This window comes from Xenopus laevis, chromosome 5S, assembly GCF_017654675.1.
Source record: "Xenopus laevis strain J_2021 chromosome 5S, Xenopus_laevis_v10.1, whole genome shotgun sequence".
Taxonomy (NCBI): domain Eukaryota; kingdom Metazoa; phylum Chordata; class Amphibia; order Anura; family Pipidae; genus Xenopus; species Xenopus laevis.
This window is the reverse complement of record NC_054380.1, coordinates 28539894-28567029: the sequence shown is the minus strand read 5'-3', so window position 1 is coordinate 28567029 and position 27136 is coordinate 28539894. Positions and strand designations below refer to the sequence as shown.

At 40.5% G+C, this 27136-nt stretch overlaps 2 protein-coding genes across 4 annotated transcripts in view; both read left to right on the top strand.

The window, feature by feature from the left end:
* Window positions 1-22279, top strand: part of kiz.S (kizuna centrosomal protein S homeolog) — a 70477-nt gene extending 48198 nt beyond the window's left edge. Inside the window, exons 11-13 of one of the 2 annotated variants that reach the window (XM_018265096.2) lie at window positions 4114-4210; window positions 18708-18805; window positions 21964-22279. In XM_018265096.2, the coding sequence (XP_018120585.1) occupies window positions 4114-4210; window positions 18708-18805; window positions 21964-22061 (293 nt within the window). In that variant the 3' untranslated portion in view covers window positions 22062-22279. Of the gene's footprint in view, window positions 1-4113; window positions 4211-6845; window positions 6977-18707; window positions 18806-21963 lie in introns of those variants that run through there. The other variant, XM_018265097.2, reaches the window with a different exon arrangement.
* Window positions 22280-26050: 3771 nt separating this feature from the next.
* xrn2.S (5'-3' exoribonuclease 2 S homeolog) overlaps window positions 26051-27136 on the top strand; it is a 45969-nt gene continuing 44883 nt past the window's right edge. Inside the window, exon 1 of one of the 2 annotated variants that reach the window (XM_041563852.1) lies at window positions 26051-26274. In XM_041563852.1, the coding sequence (XP_041419786.1) occupies window positions 26200-26274 (75 nt within the window). In that variant the 5' untranslated portion in view covers window positions 26051-26199. 2 annotated transcript variants of the gene reach the window in all.

Here is a 27136-nt window from a genome sequence, read left to right as displayed (position 1 = left end):
GCACACCAAACTTTGCTGTTTAGCACCCAAGACAGAAAAAAAAAAAAAAAAAAAAAAAAAAAAAATTAAACCACAGTAGTTAAATATAAACCTTAATATAAAAAAGCAGTTAAATACTTATCCTTTTCAGATGATTTGTTTGCTTTAAGTTGCTTTAAACCTGTCAGCAGCCTGATTCAAACAGACTCACTGGAGTCCCAGGGGTTCTATTTATACAGTCTGTTCAGGTGCAACTAATCAAACCCCACCCCCTCAAACGGAGGGAAAACTGCAAAGTAAAGCAGGTTGTGACAAACTTGCTGTAAGCACACTAGCACACCAAACTTTGCTGTTTAGCACCCAAGACAGAAAAAAAAAAAAAAAAAAAAACCTTTTAAAAAAAAATTAAACCACAGTAGTTAAATATAAACCTTAATATAAAAAAGCAGTTAAATACTTATCCTTTTCAGATGATTTGTTTGCTTTAAGTTGCTTTAAACCTGTCAGCAGCCTGATTCAAACAGGCTACCATGACAAAAAGTGCTGCAAGCAGCCTTTGCATGGGAACTCTTAGGGGCATATTTATCACGGATCGAGTTTCAAAGTATTTTTTCCAGTGAAAACGGCCATATTCGATCGAAGTAAAATCGTACAATCGACCGATTTAATCCTTCGAATCAAACAATTCGAAGGATTTTACAAAAAAAATGTTGACTTCTCAAAACTTGCCCAAAAGCCTTGGATAGGTTCTAGGAGGTCCCCCATAGGCTGAACAGCAATTCGGCAGGTTTAAGGTGGCGAAGTGTCGAAGTTTTTCAAAGAGACAGTACTTCGATTTTCAAGTGGTCGAATTTTCGAAGGTTTTTCAATTTGAATCAAATTATGGCCTATTCGATGGTCGAAGTACCCACAAATTACTTCGAAATTCAAAGTTTTTTACTTGAAAATTCACCCTTGATAAATCTGCCCCTTAATCATGCACATTTCTATGGATTAATTATGACAACTTCGAAAAGCAAATTTCACTTGCACCCCCTTCTTCACAATGACTCCTACAGAGGTCAGTTGGTGCTTATGTGCAAACTTTGCATCCATGTTGGGTCACCACTTGCGCCTTAGCCCTAAGAGACACCTGTATTCTGGTATGGGATCTGGTGTCCAGAATGCTTGCAATGTGGTTTTTCCATATATGGGGTCTTTGTGGAATTTGGAGCACCATGCCTTAGGGCAGTGATCCCCAACCAGTGACTTGTGAGCAACATGTTGCTCACCAACCCTTTGGATGTTGCTCCCAGTTGTCTCAAAGCAGGTGCTTATTTTTTAATTCCAGGCTTGGAGGCAAGTTTTTGTTGTATAAACACCAGGTGTACTGCCAAACATAGCTTCCTGCAGGATGTAAGTCCACTACCAAATAGCCAATCACAGCCCTTATTTGCCACCCCAGATGCTTTTTCATGCTGGTGTTGCTGCTCAACTCTTAACATTTGAATGTGGCTCATGTGTAAATAAAGGTTGGGGACCCCTGCCTTAGGGCTACTAAAAAACATTAAAACATTGATAAACTCAGTAAGTACATTTTGCCACCAACATTCATTTTAATGCTTAGTTAAAGGACCAGTAACATAAAAAAATAAATAAAATAATATTTTTTTTTCGTTAAGTAGAAACAAGTTTTTTTAAAAACTTTTTTTATGTCACTGGTCAGGGGCGTAACTATAGAGGAAGCAGACCCTGCGGCTGCAGGGGGCCCAGGAGGTATAGGGGCCCCATGAGGCCCTAATTCATATACAATTTTAATAAATATTGGAGAAACAAGTCAACCTCTAAACATTTTGGGGGCCTGAAAAATAATTTGCTGTGGGGCCCAGTAATATCTAGTTACGCCACTGTTACTGGTCCTTTAACATTAAAGTGATACTTGCACATGATAGGAATTGTAGGAATGTATTAGTAATACTAAAGGAGTGGAGGAATTTAAATCTTTCTGGCCAGCCAAGTGGTACCTGCTCTTCAGTAAGGGGACTGAGAGCTAAAGAGGCGGTGCTGTTTCCTTCAGTCACACCTTCTATAGGATGGATTCCAAATATAAGCAGTACTGCAGTCTATTGAAGGATTGCACCCATCTAAGCCACATCAGAGTGAGGCTTGGGGAGACTTATGGGCTGAGAAATGCCTTGCCCGCTCTGCAAAATTGTTGATTAAGGTGGCCGCCATAGACATTACAATTACGATCTTTCCTGGAAAAGATCTTTCCAAGAAAGATCGTTTGTTTCAATACACACGTGTAGAGCTGAATCATCAGATATACAGATAGAAACAATATCTACCTGTATCTGACGATTCAGCACTAACAATGGCCGATGTTCGGGTGCCTTCAAAGGCGCCAAATCAAATTCGGCCAGCCTGATCGACGAGCCAACCAATATCCAATTCTTCTGCCGATGTCTACTCGTATCCCACATACATGCACTAAATATCATTGAAAATTGGATGATTGTGGAGGAAGCAGACCCCCCCCCCCCCGAAGGGCCTGCTTCCTTGATAGTTACACCACTGTTTGCTAGTAAAGCTGACATGATCCTATGCATTTTAATTTAAGTTCAGTATCACTTTAAAACAATGTAATGAAATAGCAGTAATTATGGTTTAGTTTCACTTTATGTTGCTATACATTCATATATAATCTTCTGAGGTAAAATTATCTAAAACCTTGTTAGTCTTGTATTATACAATATATTATGCAATGATCACCTTTAGATAACGGAATACCCTAATTTTTTGTAAAACAAGTGTCTTTCTTCATAAAGCTTAAATAGTATTATTATGAAATTCTTAATATTTATTATTCAATATAAATTGGTCATCATTCAAAATGTTAGCCTTTTGTGTGAAGCCTAAACGGGAAAACTAACAGTTTATTTTACCCAGTGTAATCTTTTTTTTTTTCTTGAAATGAGATTATATTGAACAATTTTGTATTGAAGACCAGAGCTGTTATTGTGATATTTAATATAAAAAAATATGTAGAAAAATATATTTAGTTTCTGGTAGCAATGAGAAAGTACGGCAGCACACATTTATATATAACTACATAATATATATCTATAATACACAAAAGCCATGAATATCTTGTAAATTATATCCTTATAAACGGTGAGTAGTGATGTCATCAGTTATAAACGGTGAGTAGTGATGTAATTTCTGTCACATGACTCACTAAAATTTGTGTATTATAATTAATAAAGTACCCCCAGTTGTAAAATATGAGGATATTATAAGTTAACTCGGAGTTCCATGACCTGTATAAAAACACTCGGCCTTCGGCCTCGTGTTTTTATATGGTCATGAAACTCCTCTGTAACTTATAATATCCATATATTTTACAAGAGGGGGTACTTTATTCACTGTATAATACACAAAAGCCATGAATATCTTGTAAATTATATCCTTATAAACGGTGAGTTCTGATGTCATCAGTTATAAACGGTGAGTTCTGATGTTATTTCTGTCACATGACTCACTGAAACTTGTGTATTATAATAAATAAAGTACCCCCAGTTGTAAAATATGAGGATATTAGAAGTTACCTCGGAGTTCCATGACCTGTATAAAAGCACTCGGCCTTCGGCCTCGTGTTTTTATATGGTCATGAAACTCCTCAGTAACTTATAATATCCTTATAGTTTACAAGAGGGGGTACTTTATTCACTATATAATACACAAGAGTCATGAATATCTTGTAAATTATATCCTTATAAACGGGGAGTTCTGATGTCATCAGTTATAAACGGTGAGTTCTGATGTGTTTCTGTCACATGACTCACTAAAACTTGTGTATTATAATAAATAAAGTACCCCCTGTTGCTCGGAGTTCCTTGACCTGTATAAAAACACTCGGCCTTCAGCCTCGTATTTTTATATGGTCATGAAACTCCTCAGTAACTTATAATATCCTTATATTTTACAAGAGGGGGTACTTTATTCACAATATAATAATGTGTTTTATTAAACATGGGAAAATCAATGTACTTTTATGGATTGATCTTCAGAGAAACCTTCTATAAAACCACTGCTTTTATTGCAGCGTTTACCTTAGTGCAGCTGATTTTCTTTTTCTCATCATTCTTATTTAAGGGCTGACAGTTGAAGAAGGTAATGCCACGACAAAAGCAAGCAAGAAACAGATCTCAGAAACAAGTTTTTCATCCAGTGAAAAAAGTCCCATATCCAGGTAAAGCAATTGTGTGCTACTACAAGTCAGCTGCTACATATATACTTTCTCTTTTTTGTTTTTTCTTAAATTTGTTAATGGCATGCTATAGAAGTGCAAACCTTTCATTGATTGTATTTATTACCATTCTTTCCGGTTGTGATAACATAATAAAAAATCAGATGTAACTTTTGTGGGCAGTGCCAAAATCACACATCAGACTCAGGTATTGTTTTGCAGCTGTTGTTTTCCCATTTTAATACTCAATTGACATCTCGGTGAACCTCAAATTAGTGTGTACAGCTGCTCTCCTTAGGACTACTTATAGAGCAGACAATGGAAGTTGTCAGGCTAAGAGCAGGCATAATACAGAAGGAGTCTTGAAGAAATAAAGCGCTGCATTTCTTCTCGTTGTTGCTGAAGGGATGTAAACTAACCTCTGCTCAGTACCTATTTCAGCAAATATATTAACACCATTGTTCTATTATTTTTGCTTGTTATGTGATTCCCCAATTAACAGCCCATTTATTGATGTCCATTTTAAAATCCATTAAATTATAGCGACATCCACTGACATATTGTTTACCACAATCTTCACCAGATTGACAAATGCTTGAAACTATTTAAGGGCAGCTGAGGCGTTTGCATGCAAAAAAATTTCAATATTTTAATTATTTACATTATTAAGGGTTTTTTTTTATTACTAAATCCGAATGGGAACATTTTAGAATTTTTCAAGATTTACTATGCCAGGAGGTGGCAAAAACTCAGAATCTGAAAATACTCCAATGCTGGAAACAATTTAAGGGCAGCTGAGGTTCCATTTTTTAATCATTTCCATTATTAATGTTTTTTTGTTTTTTTTTTACTATAAAATCCGAATTTTTCAAGATTTACTATACCCAGAGGCTGCAAAAACTCAGAATCCGAAATACGCCATCTCAAACTGCCGAGGTTGAATATAAGTCAATGGGAGAGGTCCCTATCTTATTTAGAAGTTTCTGTGGTCTGTGTTGGATTTAGCTGAAAATCTAACCCTTTCAGGCAAAAATCCGAAAAATTCTGGCTTTTCGGGGAAAAAAGCCTAAAAAAATAGAGTGATTCGGGAAAAAAAGCACACAATTCAGATGTTCGTTCAATTTTATTGAGTTTTTCCCTGATCCGATAAAATCAAGCTTTTTTTAATAATAACTATGGTCAGAACGTGGATTCTAGTTTTGTCGGATTTTTTTAAATAAAATCTGAAAAATTTGGATTTTAATAAGTGAATGTTACAATTATGAATCTTAAGCAGGTCTTTATAGAAATAATGAAAGAACGCATCAGAATCAAAATCAGAGCATAAAAGAATAACCCTGAATTTAGATATTAACCTAAAAACATGTTCATCTTGGGATATTAATCTTTACCATTTGCCCATAATTTTCAATTTATGATTTATATATATTTTGAGATTTTTTTTTTTAAATAATACAATATATGTCAAAGAACAAGTGTCGCTGAATAAAAGTTGAAATTGGGATCTAAATAATTTTGTCCTTGTAATTTGTAATAATTTTCCCCACATAATGCATGATAATTAAAAAGGACCGTTGAATATAAGCCATTAATACTGTACAATGAGATATTTATATTAATGCTTACATCATAATGAATGACATCATATATTTGAGTCCTACTCTTTATGTCCAGTTATTTAATGTGAAATTGCTGTATATCAAACAGACTTTTCCCCTATGTGGCAAAGCCTTAATTACTTCCATTCCTTGAAGGGCATTCCAGATGAATGGCAACAGCAGCTGTACAGTGTACAACTCATAAACACTTGTACAAGACTAAAATTTTGATCTATGGACATAGCAACCCCTCCACTGAACACAGTGATATATTTATCTGTGTCCTCCAATTATCCGTCAGCTCTGTAGACTATAGAGCAATGTAGACTATAGAGCTCCCTTTATTTTAAGCTTTTTTTTTCCCCTGATCTGCATAAATCATGTGTGCTCATAAAGTGAGTGGCCATTAGTAAGAACCCACTTAGGAAGATTCAATGGGTCTCATGTATGAGACAGATCAAAACCGAACACATCTCTAGACAATGAAATCCATGATAGAGAGAAATGTAATTGCCAGAAGCCGAGACTGTTTTATGTGTCGGTCAAGGCTTTCGTTTGAACTGGGACTTTGAGCTTAAAAACATTAACTGATTTTTTTTTTCACTTTGCCTTGCAAGTTGTGTGTAAATGTATTTATTTCCTGATTTTCTTTCTATATGTAAGAACCATAATCACCATAAAAAGAAAATGTGAAATTCTCTGTAACGCTGTTTTCTCCTTAAAACACATTCATAATTTGCCAGCCATTTCATACACATATATATTATCCAGTATTTATCAATATATTTTATCTTGTGGGGAAATGTGTATATTGTGGGATCTATTGCTATGCAATACAAACTACAAGCATCAGTTGAGAATAGAAGGAAATAAACTGCTGGTAGAGAATGAATATAAATATTCATGTTTATTGAATCCAAATACATATGTAGACTGTATTTTCTCTACTGTAAAAACAAGGACATTTAGAGCTATACAATTCAGTGTTTGTGTCAAATTTTCTGTTTTTGACTTGTCACTTACCTATCATTATTCCACAGAGTCTGAACAAGCGTTCATTTAGAATTCATGTATTTGGGGGCACCTTAAGGTAATAAAGTGCATTTAAACATCGAAAAAGCCCAGTGCCACCAATGTGGATTTATTCGACTTAGTTCCCATCAAGTACAAGGTACTGTTTTATTATTGCAGTGATAAAGGAAATTAGTCAGAATAGGACTTAAATAGGAAAATATGAAACATGGAGAAAATAGGAATATGGAAAACACTGCAGTATTTCTATGCTTTCTGGATAAAGGGTTTCATATCTATCTGTTTTTTTATGACTCGCTTTGGTGTGACTCGCTCTAACAAAACGAAAGCGGATGAAGCACACAAGCTACATATTTTTCCAGTGGGAAGGCTGCACATACTATGCATCCAGGCGATGCAATGCTGTTTTTGTTGCCATTATAATTTATTTGCCTAGCAGCTGAAGCATAATAGCCTGTTTTTGCTTTACGTTTTGTAGTGCCACATGGTTAGACATACTTGACATCAGCCTGGCAAGGGAGAGATTAAGCAAGTGAAACAGCAAAAAAAAGAAAAGGCAAGGGGAGGATGGAAAACATGGAACTCAGGTGGTTGCTTATTTGTGACTGGCATTCAATGCAATTTCGTAAAGGCTTACATTTAAAGATTCCACTTATGGCAGTCACTTCTTGTGCTTTATTGCTTTTACAAGTGGTCTCAAAAACCCAGTACTTGAAAATAAACATAACAGTGCAGTGCTGCTGTGGTACTTTTTAAAAAGTCTTCTTTGCTCTGTTTTGTTAGCGAGCTGATGAGTGACATCAAAGAAGACCCCGCTGGACCTAAATTAAAAAAAATGGCCTCCTCTGATGTCCTAGAGACTATAATTATGATGCGCCAGTTAAGTCCCAACTACAGCTGAGGGATTTTACTTTAAAGCAGAGGATTGGGCGCAAAAAAAAATGCATTTATAGCTCTTTGTCTGGCACCTCATTATGTGTGGGTCTGATTCATTAAGTAATTGGTTTGCAGTTGTTTACATGAGTATTAAGGCCTCCTATTCAGCAGCCTTTGAGAGATACATTGTGCAAATGTTGCATGTTATGAATGCCGAATGAGGGGCAGGGGGCCAGTCCTATTGGCTAAACACTGTGCTCTGTTGAAAAGCAAGAGAAAGGGATTGGGTGCTGCTTTGCATAGCAATGACTCTCCCTTAATAAGCTTTACAGATTAATACACACAAGCTATAAAAGATGCAAAGAGATACTCTTAGCACATTTTATACATGCTCATTTCACTATTATGGTACTGGAGACTGAAAGAACTGAGCCTTTTCATATTTAGTATGTTTTTTTTTTTTGCTCTCCAATGCAGTGTCTTTAGAGCATGAGACTTAATAGAATCCCATGTTTATTGTATTTTAAATCAAGAGGAATAGGCAGATCTGCAACAGTTTATTATTAAAGATTCATTCAATGTAGATCTTTTTTTCCGCTCTTCTATTTCCTATAGCAAAATAATTTTGTGACTGAATAGAGATAAAAGGCATAATGTGCAAAGGAGTAATTCCAAATAGGACGCTGCTTTCCGAGTAAAGACCACTTGTTCCCTTTTGTCCCACCGTGCCGCTTGTTTCCTTTTCTTCACTGCACATGGCGCTGCTTTGCCTCCCACCATTAAAACTGGGTTTATTTCCCCCATATTTCATTTCTATCCATCTTTATGAACTAAGCAGTAAAACAGTTGGCATTAGTTTGATGGGCATACTAGGAGGGCTGAGAATGAAAAGCAATGCGTTCCTGCGGATGAGAAATTATTGAAAACGCATAGAAAATTTTTGGACACTTCTGTTTATTGCTAAATTGGATTTATACTGTAGCACTTCCAGGGATTAAGCTTGATTTCCTTAAAGCAACTCGAGTGGTTTCTTACCCTGTAGTAACTGTTTAAACCAGAAGAGGTCAGTCTTACTAGCTACTCAGCCCCTTGTTTTATTCATTTATTTATTTATTTGTTCAAGGCCCCTCTGTATTCTTTTTATATAAACAGTAGATGCTATAAATTAAAAAAAAGCTTACAGGTCAATGTTGTGTCTTACAGGCAATGATCTAAGAGCTAAGAGCATTTTCACTAAATTGAAAATCTCTTATTTTCTTAATTTTACATAGTTCCTGTTGCAAGAAAATATTCTCCTATTAAGAAGCTATTCATAGCTGTTTCAATGAGGTTGCTAAAGAAAGTGGTAGAGGGAGACTGAAATTCTGTAAAGATATATATGTGAGACGGACACAAATAAATATGTTGCCACTGAGCTGATGGCTTTTGTTCCCTGGCTTTTATAGATATCATTTAGCAGTGTTCAGTAGCTTAAAGCAAAAGAGCATTAATCAGGAGCTGGATGTTAGATTGTGCATGCAGTGTACCAAGATGGCCATGAGATGGCAGTAATATTTTCTCAAACTCTTGCGATGCAGCATTTTATCATTATCTGCAAAATGTGAAGCACAATTAAATGTAATCTTTATGCTAAATGCCTGTTGTGCCAACAGTTTTATGCCAAGATTATCCAGCATTTATTTATTACTTATGTCTGACTAAATATTGAACAGAATAAAAACATTTTTTAGTTCAATTATTCCCTTTTCATCCTGAATCTATTTAAATATGAACATTGTGTATAGCAGTTGTAACTGAAAGAACACCATATTTATAAATTGATAGGAGTTCTGTTTCCTGGCACTTTGTTACCTATTACTGGCAGGTGTAAGCTTACCAAGCACAGCAGGTGGTGCTGGCCCAGTGTGCCGAAAACATTTTTATCAATGATGCTTCCCTGGTTAGTTCCAAACGCCATACGGAGTCACCATGGCACTTTTTTCACCTTTGGATCTGATGCAATAGCCTCTGGTTTAAATGCACTTATCAGGCACATGTGGCCATTATGCTCCTTTCCCCCTAAGGGTGCATACATTGTTGGGACTTCTTCGGATGACCACTTGTAAGCCTTAGAGGGGGAAGGAAAAAGTTACCCCCCTAGACTTGCAGCAAAGCGGGTCTGAAGACCTGTCACATATGGTATCCCAAACCCAGAACAAACCACAAGGTCCTGGCCTGAGCTCACGCTTCTGCCTATAGCAGCCGTCTTTGGCTTCGGGAGGAGCTACTCAGATGCCACCAAATCTTAAAGTGAGAGGACCAGGGAGAATGTTCTGGGCAGGCAAGGAACTGTAATGTATACAGGAGGAACGGGGACCAGAGAATGAACTCATGGAACAGGCCGGATCAGTACTAGTCAGACAGTGTAGTACAGAATCAGGAACCAGCAGCGTAGTCAAGATAAACAGGCCGGGAAAGTACCAGCAGGCAAGGAACCGTAATGTATACAGGGGAACGGGGACCAAGGAATGAACTCATGGAACAGGCCGGATCAGTACCAGTCAGACAGTGTAGTACATAATCAGGAGCTTAGACAAGATAAACAGGCCGGGACAGTACCAATCAGACAGTGCAGTGCAGAATCAGGAACCAGGAGCGTAGTCAAGATCAGTACCAGTCAGACAGTGCAGTACAGAACCAGGAACGTAGTCAAGATCAGTACCAGTCAGACAGTGCAGTACAGAATCAGGAGCGTAGTCAAGATAAAGAGGGCGGATCAGTACCAGTCAGACAACACAGTGCAGAATCAGGAGCCAGGAGTGTAGTCAGGTAAACAGGCTGAAGTCAAAACCAATCAGTAACACGGTACAAAGTCAGGATCCAGAAGAGTGGTCAAACAGGCAAGGGTCATTCAGGCAGAGATACAGCTGTCACGGCCCGAAGGCTCAGTGGTAGTGAGGACCAAGGAGGAGACACAACACCAAGTTCGCGGTACAAAAGGATTTATCAGAAGAATAGTCGTAAGCAGGCAAATGGTCAATACAGGCGGCAAGGATCAGAATCGTTTAAACAGGCAAGAAGTCGGTACACAGATAATCAGTAATAGCAGAATCACACCCAGGAACTATACGAAATAGACCTATAATTGGGCAAGGACACAAAGGGAAAATGAGACTAAATAGACGCCGGCGTCCTCACGTTGACGTCCTGACGCTGACGCACATTCTGACGCCGGCGTCCATTCCGTCGCCGGCGACCAATCCTGGGGCGACACGTTTCTGACGCGGCCATATTGCGACCAGGAAGAACCGCATGGTGGAGCAGGAGGTCGCCATCTTGGACGTCCCGTGGGGTAAGTTCCTTGCTTTCCGTTACAGTACCCCCCTCCTTAGGGGGGGCCTCAGGACCACCGAGAGGCTAGGGGAAGAAGGAAAGAGTCTGTGGAACTTACGAATCAAGACAGGTGCGTGTACGTCTGAACTCCTCACCCAAGAACACTCCTCTGGACCGAACCCCTTCCACTCAATAAGATATTGAAGGATGCCCCTAGAAATACGAGAGTCCAAGATTCTCTTGACTTCGAATTCTTGATGATCGTCAACCAAAATAGGAGCTGGAGAGGAAGAAGAAGAGGGACAAGACATAGCAGGTTTAAGCAGGGAAACATGAAAAACATTGGGTATCCGTAGCTCAGGAGGAAGTTGAAGACGAACAGCCACAGGGTTGATGATTTCGATGATAGGGAAGGGACCGATGAATTTAGGACCAAGCTTGGGTGTAGGAATCTTGAGACGAATGTTGCGAGTGGAAAGAAAAACTTTATCACCAGGGGTATATGGAGGGGAAGAAATCCTTCTTTTATCAGCAAACCTTTTCTGCACCAGGGAACTTTTCTCTAAGTTAGCCGCGGTAGCATGCCAAATAGCCAACATGTGAGCCACTTGGTCATTGGCTGCAGGGACATTGGTAAGAAGAAGATCCTGGGAGAACGCCAAAGGATTGAGACCATAAACACAGAAGAAGGGAGACTTCTGAGAAGAAGAATGCAGAGCGTTGTTGTGAGCAAATTCAGCCCAGGGAAGAAGATCCGACCAGTCATCCTGGCACAGGGACACATGACAACGAAGAAACTGTTCCAAGGCCTGATTGTTTCTGCGGCTCCATTAGACTGTGGGTGGTAGGCAGAAGAAAATTGAAGGGAAATGTTAAGAGCTTTGCAAAGGGATCTCCAGAACTTGGAAACAAACTGGGAACCCCGGTCAGACACAATCTCAGCAGGAAAGCCATGGAGACGAAAAATATGTTTGATGAAAAGTTCAGAAAGTTCAGGGGCAGAAGGCAGTTTTCGCAGAGGCGTGAAATGAGCCATCTTGCTGAATCTGTCGATCACCACCCAAATGACAGTGTGACCAGATGAAACAGGAAGATCGACAATAAAATCCATCGCCAAGTGAGTCCAAGGTCGAGATGGAATGGGAAGTGGCAAGAGTAACCCCTTGGGGGAGGAATGACCGGACTTGGAAACAGCACAAATGGAGCAGGATGAAACAAAGTCTTTGACATCTTTCCTTAGGGTCGGCCACCAGACCAAACGAGACAAGAGCTCTGTTGTCTTCTCAATCCCAGGATGACCGGCCTGTTTGAACTGTGAGACTGGGAAAGGATGGCATGACGAAATTCTGGAGGCACAAAGGCAACGCCCAGAGGAGTCTCCACAGGAGCAGAAGATTGAGCAGAAAGTAACTGGGAGGCACAGGAGGGAAACAGGGCAGCAATAATCTTGGTAGAGGGCACAATGGGTACAGGGTCTTCGGGGCAGGAATCTTCAGGAGCAAAGCTTCTGGACAGAGCATCAGCCTTCTTGTTTCTGGAGCCAGGACGAAAGGTGATAATAAAATTAAAACGAGAAAAGAAAAGTGCCCACCTGGCTTGTCGGGGATTGAGGCGCTTGAGGGATTGAATAAATTCAAGGTTCTTGTGGTCGGTAAAGATTGTCACCGGAATAGATGAACCTTCAAGCAAATGTCTCCATTCCTCCAAGGCCAGCTTAACGGCAAGTAGCTCCCGATTGCCAACGTCGTAGTTCTGCTCAGGAGAAGAAAATTTTTTGGAGAAAAAGGCACAAGGGTGGAGTTTACCGTCGGAAGAAGATCTTTGAGACAGAACTGCTCCAGCTCCTACATCCGAGGCATCGACTTCAATGAAGAAGGGTTGTAGGGGTTCAGGGTGTCTGAGAATTGGAGCAGAAGAAAAGGCTTCCTTGAGGATCTTGAAGGCTTCGAGAGCTAGAGGGGGCCAGAGTTGAGGTTTATTCCCTTTACGGATCAGGGCAAGAATTGGATGAAACTTGGAAGAAAAGTTTTTGATAAATTGTCTATAATAATTGGCGAAGCCAATAAACCTCTGAACTGCCTTGATGCTGGTAGGAAGAGGCCAATCCAAAATTGCAGAAACTTTGGCGGGATCCATCTTGAAACCTTGAGGAGAAATGATGTAGCCAAGAAAAGGAATGGAAGAAACTTCGAAGGTACATTTTTCCATCTTGGCAAAGAGATTGTTTTTCCTCAACCTGGAAAGAACCTCCCGCACATGGCAACGATGATCAGAAAGGTTTTTGGAAAAAATAAGAATGTCGTCTAAGTACACGACCACACACTGTCCCAAAAGGTCACGAAAAACGTTGTTGACTAATTCCTGGAAGACCGCAGGAGCATTGCAAAGACCAAAAGGCATGACGAGATACTCGTAATGGCCATCACGAGTATTGAAAGCGGTCTTCCATTCATCTCCCTCACGGATCCGAATAAGGTTGTAGGCCCCACGCAAATCCAGCTTAGAAAAGACACTAGCCCCCTTGAGTTGATCAAAAAGTTCAGAGATGAGAGGAAGAGGGTATCTGTTCTTTACGGTGATCTTATTTAACCCCCTGTAATCGATGCATGGCCGCAAACTACCGTCTTTCTTCTCAACAAAGAAGAACTCTGCTCCAGCAGGGGAAGTAGAAGGACGAATAAAACCTCTTTGAAGATTTTCCTGGATGTAAGACTTCATAGCCGAAGTTTCGGAGGGGGAAAGTGGATAAGTGCGACCTCGGGGAGGCATTGAGCCGGGTAACAGTTCGATGGGACAATCATAGGGACGATGAGGTGGGAGAGTCTCAGCGGACTTTTTATCAAAGACATCGGAAAAGGCTTGGTACACGGGAGGAAGAGAAGAACTTGAAGACACTGAAGAAACTTTGATAACAGGAACAGCAGGTAAACAGTTGTGTGCACAAAATGGACTCCAACGGGAAACTTGAGAGCTTGCCCAGTCGATGACCGGGTTATGAATACACAGCCATGGCAATCCCAGGACAACAGGAGTAGAGGGGCAGTCAATGAGGAGAAAAGACAGTCTTTCCAAATGCATAGTGCTCACCTTGAATGAAAGTTCCTGAGTAGACTGCGAGATGATGGCAGAGGAAAGAGGACGGTCATCAATCGCCAGGACTCGGAGAGGAGTTGCCAAGGGTTGGAGCGGAATGGCATGGTTATCAGCAAAGGCTCGATCCATGAAGTTGCCCGCAGCACCAGAATCGAGGAAGGCCTGAGACGAGATCTTCCTGAAGCCGAACTGGATTTGAACAGGAAGAAGAAACCGTTGAGCAGAGGAATGGGGAGGAGGACAAATTCCACCCAGGTAAGTCTCCCCAAGCTTACCTAGGCTTTGGAGTTTCCCGGCTTCACTGGGCATTCCTGGGCGAAATGGGCTCTTCCCCCACAGTAAAGGCATAACCCAGCAGCCCTTCTCCGGAGCTTCTCCTGCTCGGAAAGGCATGCCCGCCCGATCTGCATCGGCTCTTCAGGTGGTAAAGGAGAAGTAGCAGGTGCCGTAGGAGGAGGAGGGAAAAGGTTGGAAGTCGGACTGGGAAGTAGAGGTCTTTGGAAGCGTGGAGCCAGGGTGGGTTGGAACCTGGAAAACTTCCTAGTACGTTCCCTGTCAAGTTCGACTTGGAACTCCCTCTGTCGGGTGTCAACCTTCACAGCCAACGCAACAAGGTCCTCCCATGGTGGAGGAATCTCACGGGATACGAGATCGTTCTTGATGCGCATCGCCAGGCCATTATAGAAGGCGGCATGATATCCGTCATTATTCCATGAAGTTTCTGCCACAAGAGTTCGGAACTCGATAGCGTATTCAGGAACAGAACGAGTCCCTTGCTGCAGCTGGAATAAACGAGCCGAGGCAGAAGTAGCCCGGCCGGGAGCATCAAAGACTGTGCGTAGGTCCCGGATGAAGGCCCTGGCATCATCGATTACCGGATCCTCCTTCTCCCAGAGAGGAGAAGCCCACTCCAGAGCTTTCCCTTGCAGGCGGGTAATAATATAGCCCACTTTTGCTCGCTCCGAGACAAACTGACCTGGAAGCAGGGTGAATTGGATTTCACACTGGTTGATGAAACCACGGCATGACTCCGGATCACCACTGTACAAAGGAGGTGCAGGAATGCGAGGCTCGGAAACTTGGAGCGGAGTTACAGGAACCGGCATAGGGACTGGGGCCGCAGGAGATAAGGCAGACAATTTCTCCAGGATTGCTTCCAGTGCCTGGCCGAAGTGGGATTGCTGGGCTTCATAGGACTGCATGCGGGACGCCAATCCACGAACGGCTCTGCCGACATCAGTTGGAACTTGAGGCTCCTCAGAGGGGTCCATGGCCCAATTATACTGTCACGGCCCGAAGGCTCAGTGGTAGTGAGGACCAAGGAGGAGACACAACACCAAGTTCGCGGTACAAAAGGATTTATCAGAAGAATAGTCGTAAGCAGGCAAATGGTCAATACAGGCGGCAAGGATCAGAATCGTTTAAACAAGAAGGCAAGAAGTCGGTACACAGATAATCAGTAATAGCAGAATCACACCCAGGAACTATACGAAATAGACCTATAATTGGGCAAGGACACAAAGGGAAAATGAGACTAAATAGTCCAAAGTTGGCGCCAAAACTTGACGCCGTGACGTCATGACGCTGACGCCGGCGTCCTCACGTTGACGTCCTGACGCTGACGCACATTCTGACGCCGGCGTCCATTCCGTCGCCGGTGACCAATCCTGGGGCGACACGTTTCTGACGCGGCCATATTGCGACCAGGAAGAACCGCATGGTGGAGCAGGAGGTCGCCATCTTGGACGTCCCGTGGGGTAAGTTCCTTGCTTTCCGTCACAACAGCAAAGGTTAAAACAGGCAAAGGTCAGAAACAGAAAATCAGACAAGAATCACACCCAGGAAGAAATAGACCTACGTTGGGCAATGCAGCGTAGGGGTTTTATAGCCTATTATAGACTAATGGCTTACACAGATCACCTGTGGCCAGACAGGTGAAACAAGCCATGCTTACTAACAGTTACAAGCATAGTCAAAGGAGTGACCCAGGGCTTTAGCTGCCACATAGAGCAGCAGTAATGCAGACAGCACAGGAACATCGGGCCCCTGGTTCAACTCCAGACAGGTTGTTACAAGACCCTTGCTTCCTGCAGGCCTTTTGGCCAGGGATAAAGAGGTGCCCCCTAGCCTCAGTAAGATTCTGGATCTGTTTGTGCCTTTTGGCCAGGTGACCCGAAGTCATGCACCCTTTGCACTTGCACTCTTTGGTGTTTTCACTTTTTTTTTTTTTTTACAGGGGTCAAACGGAAGCACTTCTCAGGAAAAAATAAAATGTTAAAGAAGCAATAGAACTGAGCAAAGGAAGTGTCAGGAGATGCTTAGGTTCCACATTCATATCATTAGCAGTGTAAAAACTGCTAATATAATTAAATCTAAAAATATAATGTAAATTGCATAAGAAGAGCATTTAACATTAAGTTACAGTATATGTAAGATATATGTTCTACTACATGCAGCAGGGGCCCAGGATAACTGTACACACAAGGAAACTTTAAGGTTTAGAATGTGCTTTTCTATGGTCAGCTTACTGTTAGACTGTACCTTTTAGCACACATTCGTGTAATTTGCAAAGTGCTGTCACATTTGTGGTTGAACTGTGTTTGCTGCAGACACTTCACCAGGGTTCCCATAGCAGCCTGAGCCAGTAGATGTAATGAATGTGCACTAAAAAATTCGGTAGCACAAATAATGACATCCAATAGTGAAGATTTCCAGCGCAATCGCCCAACTTGCATAGGTGTGCTGGCTCAACTGTGCTCATTTTAGTCACAATTGTGGTAGGCGCATCGCCATCTCACAGCTGAAATAATGCTGGAACATTGTAAAAAAAATTCTGCATGGCAACTTAACACCCAAAATTGCACTATAAAATGTGTGTAGTTTTTGCAGTAAGTAAAGTGTCAACCATGTAAATTTGTATTTTCATTTTGGGGTCTGCATGGCAAATATTTTGGTAAGCTTATGCATATTGGGTATCAAATTGGTTAAAGGGGTTCTGTCATTTTAATGCATTCAAAGTTAGCTTCGTACCCAAGAACCTGTGGGAAGCGTATTGAGCTAACTTTAGCAAAGTTTTGCAGTTTGGTAGATTGAACCAGACAGGTGTATCTCCTTACATGTAATTAGATAAGCCCTTATGATTACATTGTTTTAGAAAAAGCATATTGTTCCATACTAACAATTTCTCTTGTTATTGTATTGGCTTCTTAAAGGAACAGTAACGTCAAAAAATAAAAGTGTTTTAAAGTAATGAAAATATAATACAGTGTTGCCCTGCACTGGTAAAACTGCTGGGTTTGCTTAAGAAACACAACTATTGTTAATATATATAAGCTGCTGTGTAGCAATGGGGGCAGCCATTCAAAGGAGAAAAGGCTCAGGTTACACAGCAGATAGCAAATAAGCTCTGTCTGTCTAATGGTGTTATCTGTTATCCATTCGTAAACCTGTGCCATATAGCCGTTTTTCCATTTCCGCCATTGCTCCACAGCAGCTTGTTTATATGAACTATAGTAGTGTTTCTGAAGCAAACAGATCAGTTTTACCAGTGCAGGGCAACACTACATGGTATTTTCATTACTTTAAAACACTTACATTTTTTGGTGTTACTGTTCCTTTAATTGCATCTGTCTGCACATTTAGCAACATAAAATGCACATTGCACAAAATTCCTGTAGATCAGACTGATTTTCTTTCATTGGACAAATTGAAAAAAGCAAAAAACAAAGCATGATAATAAAGACGCTAAATTGCCTTGTATGCATAGAGGGAGATCAAAGGCTGTGGCATACACCAGATTTCCACAAGTACTTGAAAGTAATGTAGGATGGGAATGGAATGCCTTTACATTATCTATTAGTATGATGTAGGCAGTGCTACTCTAAGACAATATGCAGTTGGTCTTCATTTCATATTTTTAGTTTTTTTAATTATTTAGATTTTTGTTCAGCAGTGCTCCAGTTTTAAATTTCAGAGATATTTACCCTATCAACCAGGCAGTGCGTTGAATGAAAGACTGGCCACAAGGAATAGATTGCTCAATTTATACCAAAAGCCATGTGAAGCGTTGGGTGCAAGCTGCAAATCTCATTGCCAGGGGCACAGTATATGCCAAAGAGAATTATGCTACAGTATAATTCTCTTTGAATGAGAGGCTGGGAGATCAATAGGAGAGCCTAAATAGAAAGATCTGTAATAAAAAAAGGAACATTTCAATTCTAGTTTCAAAAAGCAATAGTTTTTTTGGCTGGTGACCACCATTTGAAAGCTGGGAAGAGGCAGAATAGGTAGGCAAATCATTGAAAAACTACAACAAAAAAGATAGACCAATTGAAGAGTTGCTAAGAAAATTACATTCTCTAACATGCAAAGCGTTAACTTGATGGAGAACTAACCTTTTGTGCCCTAATTCCACAGTGATTATAAAATAAAGTGGAAAAGAAGGGAACAACTTAATTGCATGTGCCCAATGCTAGCTAAAACTGCAAAAGATGTTTTTAAGGGTATTGATAAAATACATTGCACCGGTCCTGATACGACAGAATGAATCATTGTACACAACATTTGTATCTATATTTTCTATTCTGCAGAAAAGAAGATAAAAACATTCAACCAAATTATATGAAGTCAAATAATATGTCTACAGGCAACAAGTTTAGCAAGGTGGTAACAACTGTAAAGTCTAAAGGTAAGCTTGTTGTTGGCTGTTAGTGTAAATGGTGTGAGCCAAGATCCTATTGCTGTATATACTGCTTTTCAATGGCTGTGGTGACTCATGAGCAGCCACACACAAATGCTGAATATTCAATAGATATTAATAAAAGAATGATATCTGAATAGAAATAATAGCTTTCTTGTGCATTCATTGTCTGAATGATCCATGATGGTATACAATGTCAGAGACATGTATAAGACAAATATAAAATAAAACATACAAAACTGACAAGTCAGATCTTACTTACAGCTTTGAGTTCTCAAGGCTTGACTGAAATGCATTTTCTTACCAAACTCGAGATTTCTTTAATAAGCTGATATTAATTATATAAATTATAATTTATAAAGTATAGAAAAATATTGATGTACGAGGGAACTCATTCTTTGTTTGGAGTCAAGCTAAAGAAGATATGTCAACCGTTAATAAATCTACCTTGTGTACATATATGCATGTGCCCATAAATTCTGTGTAAACGAAAAATGTAGGATTATAAGGATACGATAAGCAAATAAATGATCATCTCAAAATTTGCATTCACGGATGTGTCTGCCTGCACTGTAGATAATGATACATTTTAGTTTACAATCACTATATTGGGTAATGAGGGCCCTACCCGCAATGGCCTATAATCTATAGGGTGGGAATAACTAATACACAAGGTATAAAATAATTAGGGTTACACCGAATCCACTATTTTATATGCAAAATAGGGGTGGGAAGGAGAAAACATTTACTTCCTTGTTTTGTGACAAAAGGTCATGCGATTTCCCTCCCCGTCCCTAATTTGCATATGCAAATTAGGATTCAGTTCAGCCTGGCAGAAGGATTAGTCCAAACCTGAATCCTGCTGAAAAAGACCGAATCCTGGCCAGATCCCGAACTGAATCCTGGATTCGGTGCATCCCTAAAAATAATGTAGGGGGGGGAGTATATGTTGGAGAAACAGCCAATGTTATTAATGTTAATGAAGAGATAATGGCTCATCAAAATGTGATATGCAGCAGTTAATGTGCTTTGGAGATGTGATGAGCACTCACAGAAACTTCTAGGGGTTATTAGTTAAGCTTCACAAAAGAATTGAGTTTTAAGGGAATATTCTCTCTTCAGGGTTAGAGGGGGTGCCTGATGCTGTGGAGCAATTTATTCCACAGGTAGGGAGCTACTGTGGCAAAGTCCTATGGGCATGTGAGACTGGGTGAGTACCTAGAGTTGATGCTTGAAATGTAGGTTGGAGCATTGTTACTGAGAGATTTGCAGGTGAGGGTTAGGAGTTTCAGATTGGAAAGCCATATCAGGGATTTGCAGAGAGATGCAGGAGAAAGGAGAGAGGAGGATGAATTCTGCAGCTGTTTTCTAGATGAACTTCAGAAAGTATAAGCAAGTTAATCATAACAGAGATTGCATTGGTCTAAGTGGGAGATGATTAAGTAGGCAAGTATTTTTGTTGTTTCCTGAGAATGGAATTTATTCCTGCAATATTTTTTTCAAGTGTAGTCAACTATATTTTGCAAGGGATCATCAAGCATAAATGATTATGTAGTTTACAGTAAGACACAGTGTTGGGGTAAGGCATATGTGTTTTGGAAACACAATCTGTTTTGTTTTGTCCAAATTGATATAATAAAAGTAAAGGATGGCTAAGAGAATATAGCAGAGAGGCAGTTTGATGCTTTGGATATGAGGGAAGATTAGGACAAGAGATTTTAGTGTCATCAGCACAAACATTGTACTGGTAGCCAAATCATCTGATGATTTGACCCAGGGTTGCATTGTATTGTGGGAAGAGCAGCGGTCCAAGGACAGAGATTTGAAGAATCCCTGTCAGACAGTTCAAGTGGTGAGGAGGTTTTATCGAAGAAAGATAAAATTTCTATACAAGAAAATTAAATTGCTTTAAAGCTACATGTAAAACATTCTTGGTGCTGAAACTGCTCAACTCCTTCCTATTTTATCCATGTCGGCTGGTCTAAAGGAAGATTTGTACCTCCTCTATTTTCCCCTTAGACTACAACAAAAGTCAAGGAAACCATAATTGGTTACTCTTTGGTAATGTTGGGTAGACACAGCAGTCTGGATCCAAGCTAAATATAATGCAGGAAATATGGCAGTTTGGCTGAGCACAACAGGTTTTATGAACCTTTTACTTACTGTAGGTTTTAGAAATCAGTGTTGGCGCTCAAGTTAAAGGCTGCCATAGATTTTATGCTTTCCGGTTACATGTTATTTACTGCAGGATTCAGGCAACTTTTGATTCTCTGTGGAAAATAATCCCTGAATGAATGAAGCTTGGCTGATTGAAAAAGCTCTCGCAGTTTTGGCTGCAAGCAGATCTGGACTGGCAGTCTGTGGATTCTGGCAATTACCAGAGTGGCTGCTGTAATTCATAGACAGTCACTGTTTATTGGGCCTTTGGGGGAAGTCTAGCCATCTATGTACCTGAAGTGGTAAAAATGTGCTATCACATGTGACAAATCTCCAAAAAACGCTTTCCCAGCCGCAAATGTAAATTGCTGGTGGAAAAACCATAAGCGTAGCTTTGTTTCTCAAAGTTCCTTTTTGGAAATTTGGAAAGCTGTTTTCCCACCAGTGATTCACATTATTTCCAGTGGTAAAGCATCTCCCCATGTGCCATCACCCCAAGTTGTTGTGCTAACACAACAGTTTATTTTCAGTCTCCTCTTCATTTGAACTGACTATATATAAATGTAGTATAAACCGACAAAAATATTTCCTAAAGTGAATTCATTGCCTGGAACAAATGTCCTGAATTAGCTCTGTTGTTGCCTGATAATTAGGGATGCACCAAATCCAGGATTCGGACTTTTTCAGCAGGATTCCGATTCGGCCAAATCCTTCTGCCAGGCTGAACTGAATCCTACTTTGCATATGCAAATTAGGAACGGTGAGGGAAATCGTGTAACTTTTTGTCACAAAATAAGGAAGTAAAAAATGGTTTCCCCTTCCTACCCTTAATTTGCATATGCAAACTAGGATTCGGATTTGGTTCGGTATTCATCCGAATTTTTCACGAAGGGTTCGGCTGAATCAAAATAGTGGATTCGGTGCATCCCTACTGATAATATACTCAAGTGCATTTTTCATAAGCTTCTGTAACAATTCTTGTTTTTCAGCTTTTTGGGGTGAATCAGAAGACAGCAGTTCAGAAATAGAAGCAATGTTAAGACCAAAAACAGAAAGTGTGGATGATTTTGATGACTTCTTTGACTAGAATGCAATTTCTTGCGTATTGGTTATGCTTTTTAAACTGATGTGCTCTTGGTTTGTCAGACAAAACAGCAATGAAAAGAAGGTACTGTATCATAATTTAATAAAAACTGACTTGTCTGCAGTATTACTACACATGCATGCAAATTTTAATATATACTGTAATTACTGCATTGTATTTATCTGTTATTTGCTGAAATTGTAATAAAAAACTATTGCAAATTGTCTCAGAATATCACTATTATATAACGCCAAGATTTATGTTATTTGGCGAAATCATTTGTGAAGGATTGGAAACTAAAAGTTATACATGTGTTCGAGGCGGTGGGTTGGAGGGTGTAACAAATTTAAATACCAGTTTCTGGTCTGTAGACCATCTTTGCGTGATAAGTGGCCTGTGGCAAGTAAGTGGTCGGAGCTGCAGCCATTTTTGTGGTACCAAAATGGCCAGTGTAGCACCGTCATATCCCAGCAACCCTGCAGCACAGATCCCTTTGCCCTATGATTTCTGATGGTAGCCCTGCCTCTACACATTACCACTATCCTATAACTCCTATAGGGTCTACAAAATCTGACCCACAGTGACATAAACTTTAGGGTGGGGCAGCCCGCTGTGCAGTGAGTGGTGCCCCTGGGCATTTGCCTGACTGTGGGTCCTCTAGGTGTATATATATCACAGTATTAGGCCCTGGCTATGTGACTGCTGGATTCTTATCCCTCCAGGCCATACATATAGCCAATGGCCCCCCAATACACACTGGACCACTCTTTTCCCTATTTCATAGACATCTATGGGCCCTATAAACTGTCCCTTAACCTGATGTAGCCATAAACCTATATAGCACATCTACAGCTGTGTTTTAAAAAGTGAATAAAGCTCAAAATCCTTATAATAACTTTTATTTCCATGCACACAAATGCAATAGGGAATCTGCACATTTTATTGCAAATCAAAACATGAATAAATGTATCAAATGTATGTTATTCCTTTATAGAAAGTGAAGAAAGGGGAATATTAGGCTGTTCCAAAAAAAAATAGTGTCCGCATTCTTCTTTACAAACTCAAAGATTCAATGTATAAACTGAAACATGTTTCAAGCTTCAACTCTCTACATCATTCTAACAGTTAACTCAAAGGGGACCGACCCCTTTAAAGGGAATCAAAACCCAAAAATGTAAATTGGTTTCAATGTATTCAGTGTTCAGAGTGGCGGTGACTTTGTCTATGCACTTCTTTGTCTATTTACAGGACCATGTCACAATATAATGAGCACAACCTTTATCTTTTGCCTCAGTAACATCTAAATCAGCTCATTATAGAATGAGATGCAACTTTTACAAACTCTCTCAAAAGAATTGCCACTAGTTCCTCTCCTAAACCGCTGCAAAGATTAATTTACTCACTCAAGTTTCCTCGCACTAAGCCACAGTTCATTTCTAATGCTCAGTTTCCTACAGTGGCCATCTTGTGAACGCTTGTGTCACTTTGCCTACTTCTCTTCTCCGGTGCACATATGCCAAACTATCCACCCCCTACACCTTGCTGCTATGCTTACAGTTGTAAACACAGGGAGCGTGAGAGGCAGCATGCATCACAGCGCAGATCATTGTGTTGCTGTGGCAACCAAACATGATTGCTTCTATGAGCGGGAGAGGTCAGTGATGACGTTCGCATGTGACCTGAACGCTATCGATGTCTGGGGAAACCGCTATACTGATTTGCATATGCAAAGGGCTTGGAGAACTGGATGTGCGTATGCACTTGCCCTCAGACCACACTTTTCTATGAAGATAAAGAGGTTTGATTTAGTCTATGGACTTGACAATATTTTATTACTCAAATTTGGAATACTGGAACAGGAGAACTCTACTGCAGGCAAGCTAAGTAGCTCTTCTCATAAGGGCAATATATTGAGCTGAATGTGTAGGCCCCACAAACTGCTTCACTTCCCCAAGGCTATACTTATACCTAGGGACCCCAACACGGCCCCTAGGCCATACACAAACCTAGGGACCATACACAAATCTAGGGGCCATGCACAAAGCCTCATCATTTTGCCAGACGGGCAAATACTTTGGGGTTCTACATACTGTACATTCACCCCTCCAAAAGCTATAGACATATCTGGGGCACTATATGCTGCCCAACCAACCCCAATGTGATCCACATACCTAGAGGTCCTGCATACTGCCCCAACTCCCTCCCCCCATGGTCATTATCCTTTACAAGTTGAGCACATGCTACAGCCTCGGACTGGCAATATGCCCGATTGGCCGGTCTATTTATTGTAAAGTGGGCCAGGGAAGCCACTGAAGACAACAAAGAAGCTCCTGTCGCCAAGGAGTAAGAAGACTGCCTGGCAATTATTTAAGGTAAGTCTCCTCTGAACACTTTTTTATATCTCTGGCCAACAATGATTTTTCTTTTTACTCTTGGGGGGGAATCCATGACCACCAATGTTTTTTTTAAGTGGTCTGGTGGGTCTGGCCTCCAGTGTTGCACATGGATATGTGAGCTGCTTTGATTTTTATTGACAGGGCTGCTTTTTAGCTATTTAATTAATGGCTGCGCACTCTCCTGCTTCTAGTTCCAGTCTGGCCGTGACACACTACATCCCACCAAAGTCACAAGACGCACCTAAGGATGCTGCACACTAACCCAAATGCCATTACAGCCATAAAGCAACATGGGGTCACAAACACTGCCCCAACCACCCTCCACAGCTTACAGACATACCTAATGTCACAACACACTGCTCCAACCTGCCAGTCAAGCACAGTGCCGCATACCTCCCAACTGAGCCGGTTTGAGCAGGACAGTCCCGCTTTTGACAGCTCAACCCGCAGTCCCAGATATGTACTGATATAGGGTTGCCACCTGTTCGGTTTTTCTAAGGCCTTTTCAGGTCTCAACTTTCTGTTCGGTTTTCAGCCTTGTGAAACCCGAACATTAATCTGGCCAAATGAAAACCAATTAAATATCAAGATACTCCCCTTGGCATGGCTTACTTATGATGAAGTGCAGTTAATTTCTTGTTATTAAAGAAACTGAAATAAGGAAATCAATCAAAAATAAGAAATAGTTTTTATAAATGAGCATTGCTGTATTTCAAAGCTTTCTGGATAACTGATTTCTGTATTATAGATCCCATACCTGTAGTTAAAGAATTGGTCTTACTTGTCGGGCAGAATAGTTAGAGGTAGGGTTTCCAGCTGGACATCTCAGTTTGTTAAAGGCCTGTCCCATTTAAAACATTGTGAAAACTGGACAGAAATCCATCTATTTGCATATAAGTGATGTAAAACCCTGACCCAGCATCATAGCTCCACGACATCATTGTGCCTGCCTCTGATGTCATCATGCCCACCCCAAGATCATTGCCCCGCCCACGTTGTTCGGGTTTAGCCACGGCAAAGGTGGCGACCCTATACGTATATGTCCCAAGATTCTCTTTGATCTCATGCACTGAACAGACAGAAAAAGATACAAAGTTTCTAACTTAATTGGCTCTTGGCAGAGAGCCCAGAATACATACTTAACATACTTTTTTAATGATTTTAGATAAGATCTTAACTTAAAGGGCAATTCACCTTCATTAGCAAAACTATAATAACACACAAAAAAACACAGAAATGTGTTGAAACTTCACAACCTGCGAAATTTTGTAAAATGGACATGGTAATTAGGGGGCGTGGTCACAAATGTTCGTGGTCAAACATCTTTATGTCCCTCTTTCTGTTTCCAACATGTTAGGAGCTATGATACCGCAACACACGTACCCCATATAAGTCATGACATGACAAGAGCCCTCTGCAATCCCCAATAAGAGCTCCCAACAACTCCTTTACAGCCCTCCGCAACCCGCACCAAAGCAGCAGTCGACATTCCCTCGTAAAGCTCTCCGCAATCCTATGCAGCAATTGGCATTCCCTATAAAACTCTCAGCAGTTACCGCGAGGAGAGCATTGAGCAGTAATACACTGATTGGGCATCAGAACTGCAAGCGCTTCCGCTTTTTGTTTTAAAAGATACCACGTGACGACGAACTCGCCGTCATTACGTGCGCGTAACATCGCGAGAGAAACAATTGCCAGTGGGAAATAGCAGCGACCGTGAAAGTTTAGTTTCCTGTAACTGCAGCATGGGAGTCCCGGCGTTCTTCCGCTGGCTGAGCCGAAAGTATCCATCGATAATCGTACACTGTGTGGAGCAGAAGGTAAGAGAGAGCTAAAGAATATTATATCAGCTGCAGAGTTGTGTTAGGCTGCCCGAAAGCTGACTATTTCCCTCACCACTCATGGACAATGGGCAATGAGGGGAAAGATGATATTTGGAAAACCCTTGCCCTTGGAACAGTAGTGAGTTTGCCTAAGTAAATGTAAAATAGTTCTACAGTGGTAAAACCTATTATTCGTATCCTCTGTTTATGTTTCTGTTACATATTTTGTATCTTTTTACAGAGATTATATATCATTCACATCAGGCCCTGTTGCAGTGGACTTTACACTCATTCTTGCGCGCTCTCTCTCTCTCACTATACCTATCTATCTATCTATAGATAGATATATTAAAGTGAGATAATGCCGCACGCAACGGGAATACTTGTGAAAAAATCAAGATTTATTGAAAAAAATCCGATGTGTCAAACACCAACTGTGCTCTTTCTCTTTTCAATAAATCTTGATTTTTTTCACAAGTATTCCCGTTGCGTGCAGCATTATGTTACTTTATTTACCAGCACCTGGGCAAGTTGCTAAACAACTTTAGGGTGTGCTCCTCCATGTTTTTCATATATATATATATATATATATATATATATATATATATATATATATATATATATATATATACACACACACGTCACAACCCATTATCAATATATTTAAGACAGAGACATTTTGTGCATACTGCTACTGAAAAATGCCTTACCCTTTAAACAAAACAGGGATTGTTTGTCCATATATTGCAATATATTTAAGCTGGCCAACTACGTCAAAGTCATCCCATATCTGGCCAGTCCTACGCTCAATTTTCATTAAGAATTCTATTGCTTCATTATACGTTTTACCTGCAACTTA